Below are 9,255 nucleotides of genomic sequence, written 5' to 3' on the forward strand. Positions count from 1 at the left end.
GCAGTGATCGTGGATATCAGAGAAAGAATGGCCCAGACTCCAAAGAAATCGACCCGTAAATTGTCACAAGTGAACATTGTGCGTAGATCTTGACAACGTGTTTTACACCACATAGGGATGAAGCTCTACAAAATGGCATGTATTCAAGAAGTGATGGATGAAGGTAACGCAAAACGTGTGAAATATTATGTCAAACAATTGAGAGTGGAATGTTGGATTCACTTCTGTAGTGATGAAACCTGGTTCCATCCGACAGGACACGTGAACTCCCAAAACACCAGATACTGGTCAACAAACAATCCCTATACCAGCGGTCGGCAACTGGCGGACCGCGGTCCAGGTCCGAACCGCGATCGATCAAAAACTGGCCTTCCAAAAATATTTTGAAATTATAAATTATGTACTCAAGTTATTTTAAAAAATACTTTTCTGTAGATAAGTCTTCGTTTGAGCGTATTTAGTACTGTACAATTAACTTCTGAATAATTAGAATTTTTAAAGGTTAGTTTTAGGTAGATTAAATACATAGTAGCTACGCAGGGGAGTGGGCTGAAGAGCGGGGGCGGAAGGGAGCAAGCTGGTAGGCCGGCGCAACGTGTTATGTCGATCCACATAAAAGATCTGAACAAACGAATGCAAACACAGGAATTTTATTTAATGAACAAGAAAATGGTTCAAATGGCTCTGAGCACAATGGGACTTAACTTCTGAGGTCATCAGTCCCCTAGAACTTAGAACTACTTAAACCTAACTAACCTAAGGACATCACACACACCCATGCCCGAGGCAGGATTCGAACCTGCGACCGTAGCGGTCGCGCGGTTCCAGACTGAAGCGCCTAGAACCGCTTGGCCACTCCGGCCGGCAACAAGAAAATTTTATACATCGATTTCACACTCTGGTAACCTCTGAAACCTACATTAAATCAGAGAAAGCACATTCATTTAAACACCATTTTTTGTGCTCGTAACTCGAACGAGTTTAAAGTTACTTTATGAAACTTCAGTCTAGTTCACTCGACGGCGGCTGATCTTTCACAACAAAGCGCCTCCTTCGCAGTGCGGCTCCTTTACGGTGCGACTCCTTGGGTGTGCGACAGCATACATCTTACACGGAAGTGGCTCCTTTGCGGTGCGTTGGCACGTGCTGTGTGCCGGGCGCTGGTATTTTTATAAAGAACGAATATAAATAAAGTATACAAATTTTATCGCGACTTCTCAGTAATTGTTGCGATATAGTAGGAGCAACTTCTCTTCTGCAGTGATATGAACCCTAAGAAGCGTAAAGTTGCTAGTGAAAATTGGAAGTTTTTTGCTAAGTAGACTGAACATACGCTGCGTGATAGGCCTGGAGCTGTTCCAGTCTGCCTCATATCCAACAGAACTGTCGCACTTGTTAAAAGTGTCGATTTAAAACGACACTGTCAAACAACTCATCAGCAGTTCCATAAAAATTTTGCTGTGGGCATGAAGCTCGTCAAGAAAAACTCGAGGCATATCTAGCTTCTTACAAAAAAATCACGGCCTTCCTAGCTCGCTCTGTTTGCGAGCAAGAAAAATCTGCACAAGCTGCGATGCGTGTATGTTGGACTATTAGTAAACACCAGAAGCCATTTTCATACTCTGATGTAGTAAAAGAGTGTATGTCGGAAGTGACCGTGGCACTTTTTGAAGAGAAACAGGATGTTGCTGCCGCAATTCGAGGTATTCCATTGTCGGCTAGGAGTAATAAAAGAAGAATCGAAATTTTGGCTGCTGACAATAAAAGTAGCTCGAACTTCTGTAGAAGCCCCCTTGCTACGCCATAGCACTAGCTGTACCATGCGACGTCGTTGATGAAGAACAAATGTCAATTTTCGTGCGATTTTTGGATATTGAAAGCAAAAAATTTAGAGAAGAACAGTTAACAATTTTGCCGTTGAGAGGCAAGACTCGCGGATAAGATTTATGCAAAACGTTTTATGATTTATGAAACATTAGTTATATTAAAATGGTCTCTTTTTTAACTGAAGAAGAACTACTAAAGAGAATCATAGATAAGAATGGTGAGCTAATATCTTATCAGTGCATAATTCACCAGGCAGCCCTTTGTGGAAAACTTAGTGTGGTTCTGAAAGAAGTAATCGACAGATTGACCAAGTTGATTAATTTTATAAGGTCCCGTTCTGCTCTGCAGCGCAGACAGTTCAAAGAGTTTCTTTCTGAGTGCGATTCGGCGCATTCTGACTTACTGCAGTACAGTAATGTTCGTTGGCTATGTAAAAGTCAAGTGATTGACCGTTTCATGCTAATAAAAGAAGATGTAACGTCCTTATAAAATTAGGATTCACAGTAACCGAGAAACCATTTGGAGTTCCTATCAAAAGAACGCAGTACGCCACCTGTGGCTTTCTTGAAAGAGATTCTGAAACATTTAAATGCGCTGAATACCGCGCTACAAGGAAATGGGAAATTAATGTGTGATCCGACAAAAGTGTCTCCTCTTTCCGTTGCAAGCTGAATCTTTGAATACAAAAGTAAATCTGAAACAGACATTTCAGAATTCTCAAATTTTATGTCGAATATTAAGAAGGAATCTGCAGCAAGATTCCAAGACATTTTGGAGACAGAGAAGCTGTCGCAGTTCTTAAAATCGCCTTTTGAAATTTCTTCAGCGGCAGAATGGACGGATGTGGCTACGTAGTTGTTCTACCTTTCAAAGCCTTTACTCCAAATGGAGATAACAGACTGGCAGGAAGACATTCCTTGCAAACGTATGAACCACATCCCCTGAAGAATTTTGAAGTAGACATGTCCCAGAAAAATAAGAACGTTGCAAAAGATTAGCCATATACCTGGCTGCTACGTTTGGCTCCACATATATTTATGAAATTCCAGTTTCAAAAATGGATTTTTTTGGAAAACAAGTTTCGCTCATGGATAACGGCCGCCCACTTTGAAGTCACTGCTCGCTTACGCTGCTCCCCACGTGAATCTAAATTTAAGAAACTGGCTCAAGACCGCAGATGTAATTTCTCCCATTGATTTTTTAATACAAATATGCCTATCTATTGTATTTCGTATTTTGTGAGTGAAAATAAAAAAACTAGTAAGGAATACGAGCTTTTTCTTCTGGACTCGAGAAAAATTTTCAAAAGTATCCGGACCCCATCTACAATTTCTGATCCCTTCCCTATACAATTAACGAGCAACGTCTTCACGGTGAAAAAATCGGAGTGTTCTGTGCCTTGTCAACTACTATGATTGTGGGTCCCATAGTTTTTGAAGCAACAGTAAACTCTGGTATATATAAGAGAATCTTTGAGGAATTTTACGCACAGTTGCCCCCCCCCCCCCCCCCCCCTGCTTTCTCCCTGAGCCGCACCAATGAACATGCGTATGGCGTATGCTGTGGTTCAACAAAATGATGCGACCTATCAACTTTACTCGAGTCATCTTTACGAATTGATTCGTGCGTAACTGGCGAGCCGTGTGTATTTAAGGGCCTGTTTTTCTACACCTACATGTCTACATCTACATAGATACTGTGCAAATCACATTTAAGTGCCTGGCAGAGGTTTCATCGAACCACCTTCACAATTCTGTATTATTCCAATCTCGTATAGCGCGCGGAAAGAATGAACACCTATATCTTTCCGTACGAGCTCTGATTTCCCTTATTTTATCTTGGTGATCGTTCCTCCCTATCAAGGTCGGTGTCAACAAAGCATTTTTGCATTCGGAGGAGAAAGTTGGTGATTGGAATTTCGTGAGAAGATTCCGTCACAACGAAAAACGCCTTTCTTTTAATGATGTCCAGCCCAAATCCTGTATCATTTCTGTAACACTCTCTCCAATATTTCGCGATAATACAAAACGTGCTGCCTTTCTTTGAACTTTTTCGATGTACTCTGCCAGTCCTATCTTGTAAGGATCCCACACCGTCCAGCATTATTCCAAAAGAGGACGGACAAGCGTAGTGTAGGCAGTCTCCTTAGTAGGCCTTTTACATTTTCTAAGTGTCCTGCCAATAGAACGCAGTCTTCGGTTAGTCTTCCCCACAACATTTACTATGTGTTCCATCCAACTGAAGTTGCTCATAATTGTAATACCTAGGTATTTAGTTGAATTTATTGCTTTTAGATTAGATTGATTTATCGTGTAACCGAAGTTTAACGAGTTCCTCTTAGCACTCATGCGGATGACCTCACACTTTTCGTTATTTAGGGTCAACTGCCACTTTTCGCATCATTCAGATGTTTTTTTCTAAATGGTTTTGCAGTTTGTTTTGGTCTTCTGATGACTTTACTAGTCGATAAACGATAGCGTCACCTGCAAACAACCGAAGACGGCTGCTCAGATTGTCTCCAAAATCGTTAATATAGATAAGGAACAGCAAAGGACCTATAACACTACCTTGGGGAACGCCAGAAATCACTTCTGTTTTACTCGATGACTTTCCGTCAGTTACCACGAACTGATAGGAAATCACAAATCCAGTCACATAACTGAGACGATATTCCATAATCACGCAATTTCACAACGAGCCGCTTGTGTGGTACAGTGTCAAAAGCCTTCCGGAAATCCAGGAATACGGAATCGATCTGAAATCCCTTGTCAATAGCACTGAACACTTCATGTGAACAAAGAGCTAGTCGTGTTCCACAGGAACTATGTTTTCTAAACCCATGTAGACCGTGTGTCAATAAACCGTTTTCTTCGAGGCAATTCATGGTTCAAATGGTTCAAATGGCTCTGAGCACTTTGGGACTTAACTGCAGTGGTCATCAGTCCCCTAGAACTTAGAACTACTTAAACCTAACTAACCTAAGGACATCACACACATGCATGCCCGAGGCAGGATTCGAACCTGCAACCGTAGCGGTCACGCGATTCCAGACTGTAGCGCTTAGAACCGCACGGCCACTCCGGCCGGCAGGTAATTCATAATGTTCGAACACAATATATGTTCTAAAATCCTGCTGCGTATCGACGTTAACTATATGGGCCTGTAATTTAGTGGATTACTCCTACTACCTAATTGAATATTGGTGTGACCTGTGCAACTTTCCAGACTTTGGGTACGGATCTTTCATCAAGTGAACGGTTGTATATGTTTATTAAGTATGGAGCTAATGCATCAGCATACTCCGAAAGGAACCTAATTGGTATACAGTCTTGACCAGAAGACTTGCTTTTAAAAGTGATTTAAGTTGCTTCACCACTCTGAGGATATTTACTTCTACGTCACTCATGTTGGCAGCTGTTCTCGATTCGAATTCTGGAATATTTACTTCGTCTTCTTTTGTGAAGGCATTTCGGAAGGCTGTCTTTAGTAACTCTGCTTTGGCAGCGCTGTCTTCGATAATATCTCCATTGCTATCGTGCAGAGAAGGTATTTTTCGTGCGCCAACCTGTATAAACCGGCAAGCACGCTGGGTATCGTGGTCCCTTACCTTGCTCCGATGAGAGTCCTTTCTGTGCAAGTGTCCGGACGGCGAGACGGCGACCGTCAGTATGTGGAGCAGCAAGAGCAGCGGCAAGGCAGAGGACGGCATGGCGTCGCCGACGGTGGAGGTGTGCAGAGCTGAGGTGATGGTGAGGTGAAGCGCGGGCGCCGGTGCAGCGCCAGCCAGGTTGAGCGTGTGAGGCGACGCGCGCGAGTGACTGCCCCGGGAAGCGGAAGGCGACGGCGGTGGGCGCTGGGCGCTGTCGCAGGAAGCGAGCGCGCGCCGCAGGAAAGACGCGGCCGGGCCGGCGACGACGCCGAGGCCAGAGCTGTCCGCTGCTGCGGTCGCGGCTCCTCGGCAATCTTCCGGCCTCGGCCGGACCGACCTCGGCGCTCTCCTCATACATCAATTCCTCGATAGGCTAAGTCGAAAACTTCACGATATCGATCACTTTCGTCTTCTAGAACCAAAACGAATCGTCTGTTCCGTTGGTTACTGGTAGAATACGACGGGCGTTCAACCAACCAGGACAGCACAGCAACACTATTTCGAATTGATGGGACAACCTCCGCTTAATAAACTGGAAGTTCGCCTACCTACTGTAAACTGGAAGCAAGTGTGGTCAAATATCAATAACAGTGTTCTGTCGTCCGATGTGTCTGCGTTGTGGTACAAACTTGTTAACAACACACTGCCCACCGATCAGCGTTTAGCCGATATTCAGGTTCTCGCCTCCACCAACTGTGGCAGGTGTGGCGTGCCTGACACCAAAGAACACAGCCTCCTATGTCATGTTTCCGATGTGTGGAGGACTTGCCAGTCAATGATAACTCTCATTACTCGAACTACGCCGGTCCACGTCTCTGTTGACAGTGTCATTGTACCGGACTTTAAATATTTCCCACGTGCAAAACACAATACTGCTGTGTGGTTGTTGGGCCATATTGTCTACGCCCTCATCGATCGGCAAATTCACGATGGACTCGCCTTTTTGACTTACATTTGGGAACAATATTCTAAGATCAAAACAGTGAAAAACACCATGAATATTTTGCCAATTTCTTATCAGCTACATTGCATCATGCATATGCGAAACTACTTTACACTTAATTTCCCTTGTGAAGGCGTGTGCGAGCTCCTCTTATTTCCCTAAATTGTACATTTAGTCTTGCAATCGAGGTTCGACGATTCACACACCGATCTCATTCTTGCGTCTTATGTGTTGTTGTAGCAAAGATAAGTCTTGATATATAGTTAGCATAAGGTGGTGAAATAGAATCAGTCTCCACGTATCTGTGTACATTTGTTATATGTCTACCTCTCTCACCTCTCTCTCTCTCTCTCTCTCTCTCTCTATATATATATATATATATATATATATATATATATATATATGTGTGTGTGCGCGTGTGTGCGTGTTAGGGGAAAAAAAGAAGGAAAGCCAGAGAGAGAGTAACTGAGTAATAGCATGCGGTTCCACTTGGAGAGTATGTAAAAAAAAAATGAAAAAAGAGAAAAAAAACAAAAAAATTAAAAAAATACACCGGTTCTCGTCCGATCACCGAAGTTAACAAACATCGGATAAATAAGAAAAAAAAGAAAAAAGTAAAAAGTAAAAACAGAAAAAAAGAACAAAAGAAAGAAAAGAAAAAATAAAAAAGACAAAAAAGAAAAAGAAAAAAGAAATGAAGAAAAGAAAAAACGAAAAATTAACAAAAAATTAAAAAAATGAGTAACGAAACACTTTTTTCTCGGCCAATTTCCGTTGAAAAAATGTAGAATTTGTCCTTGGACATCATGGAATATTCGCGTTTCAGCACATGTATTTTCATTAAGTTTCTATAGGTGGCGGTGCTATACGAAACCCTGAAAATGGCTTCTGTAACGGAGGTGCGTTCAGCTGTCACTGAATTTCGTTTGGTGAAAAATGAAAGTATAGCAAATATTCGTATGCGCTTGCAGAATCTCTACAGAGACCTGACAGTGAACAAAAGCACGGAGAGTCGCTGAGTGAGGCGTCTGTCATCAGCGCAACATGGTGGCGCAAATCTGTCCGATCTTCCGCGTACCGACCGGCCGCAGACTAGTTGTGACTCTCGCAATGTTGGAACGTGCGCCGGCCGCAGTGGACGTGCGGTTCTAGGCGCTGCAGTCTGGAACCGCGAGACCGCTACGGCCGCAGGTTTGAATCCTGCCTCGGGCATGGATGTGTGTGATGTCCTTAGGTTAGTTAGGTTTAACTAGTTCTAAGTTCTAGGGGACTAATGACCTCAGAAGTTGAGTCCCATAGTGCTCAGAGCCATTTGAGCCATTTTTTGGAACGTGCGGACACTGTCATTCGAGCCGCGCGGGATTAGCCGAGCGGTCTTTGGCGCTGCAGTCATGCACTGTGCGGCTGGTCCCGGCGGAGGTTCGAGTCCTCCCTCGGACATGGGTGTGTGTGTTTGTCCTTAGGATAATTTAGGTTAACTAGTCTGTAAGCTTAGGGACTGATGACCTTAGCAGTTAAGTCCCATAAGATTTCACACACATTAGAACAACTGATCACAATTAAACACCTTGCTGTTCAATTAGACCGTCCCTTTTGGTAGTGCTGACTCACTAGTCGATCAGTTGGGGTGGTCGAGGTTGTGTACCCACTGGGTTCCTCACCACCCAAAAGAAGACCATAAAGATCAACAAAGGACCATCTGTGAGGAATTGCTTACGTGTTACGAGGCTGATTGTGACAAATTTTTGTCAAACCTCAGCCGGCAGGAGTGGCCGAGCGATTCTAGGCGCTACAACCTGGAACCGCGCGACAACTACGGGCGCAGGTTCGAATCCTGCCTCGGGCATGGATGTGTGTGATGTCTTTAGGTTAGTTAAGTTTAAGTAGTTCTAAGTTCTAGGGGACTGATGACCTCAGAAGTTAAGTCCCATAGTGCTCAGAGCCATTTGAACCATTTTGTCAAACCTCGTCACAGGCGATGAAAGATGGGTTCATCACTTCGAATCGGGATCAAAACGGAAATCCAGAGAGTGGCGCCACACCACTTCTCTTTCGAAGGAAAAGTTCAAAGCCGCATCCTCAGCCGGTCTTCTGGAACTCTGAAAGTGTTATTCCGTTTTAGGTCCTCCCTCGTGATCCAACGACCAACTTTAAAGTGTACTGTGCTACTCTCAGGAAATTGAAGAACGACGTCATCTACATCTATGTGATTACTGTGCTATTCACAATAAAGTGCCTAGCAGAGGGTTCAATGAACCACTTTCAAGCTGTCTCCCTACCGTTCCACTCTCGAACGGCACGCGGGAAAAACGAGCCCTGATTTCTCTTATTTTATCGTGATGATAATTTCTTCCTATGTAGGTGGGTAGCAACAGAATGTTTTCGCAATCGGAAGAGAAAACTGGTGATTCAAATTTCATGAGAAGATCCTGTCGCAACGAAAAACGCCTTTGTTTTAATGATTGCCACTCCAATTCACGTATCATGTCTGTGACACCAGCTCCTCTATTTCGCGATAATACGAAACGAGCTGCCCTCCTCTGTACTTTTTCGATGTCATCCAATCAGTCCCACCTGATGCGAGTCCCACACCGCACAGCAATACTCCAGAATAGGGCGGACAAGCGTGGTGTAAGCAGTCTCTTTGGTAGATCTGTTGCACCTTCTAAGTGTTCTGCCAATGAATCGCAGTCTTTGATTTGTTCTACCCACAATATTATCTATGTGATCGTTCCAATTTATGTTATTTGTAACTGTAATTCCTAGGTATTTAGCTGATTTTACAGCCTTCAAATTTGTGTGACTTATCGCGTAATCGAAATTTAGCTGATTTCTT

The 9,255-nt window shown here is 43.6% G+C and overlaps 1 protein-coding gene across 1 annotated transcript in view; it reads right to left on the bottom strand.

The window, feature by feature from the left end:
• The window catches only part of LOC124594420, a 127,867-nt gene extending 122,037 nt beyond the window's left edge, over window positions 1-5,830 (bottom strand). The window contains exon 1 of the mRNA XM_047132790.1: window positions 5,435-5,830. Within this exon, the coding sequence (XP_046988746.1) occupies window positions 5,435-5,830 (396 nt within the window). The remainder of the gene's footprint in view (window positions 1-5,434) is intronic.
• Window positions 5,831-9,255: the final 3,425 nt, after the last annotated feature.

Source organism: Schistocerca americana, chromosome 2 (assembly GCF_021461395.2).
Source record: "Schistocerca americana isolate TAMUIC-IGC-003095 chromosome 2, iqSchAmer2.1, whole genome shotgun sequence".
In the NCBI taxonomy this organism is placed as follows: domain Eukaryota; kingdom Metazoa; phylum Arthropoda; class Insecta; order Orthoptera; family Acrididae; genus Schistocerca; species Schistocerca americana.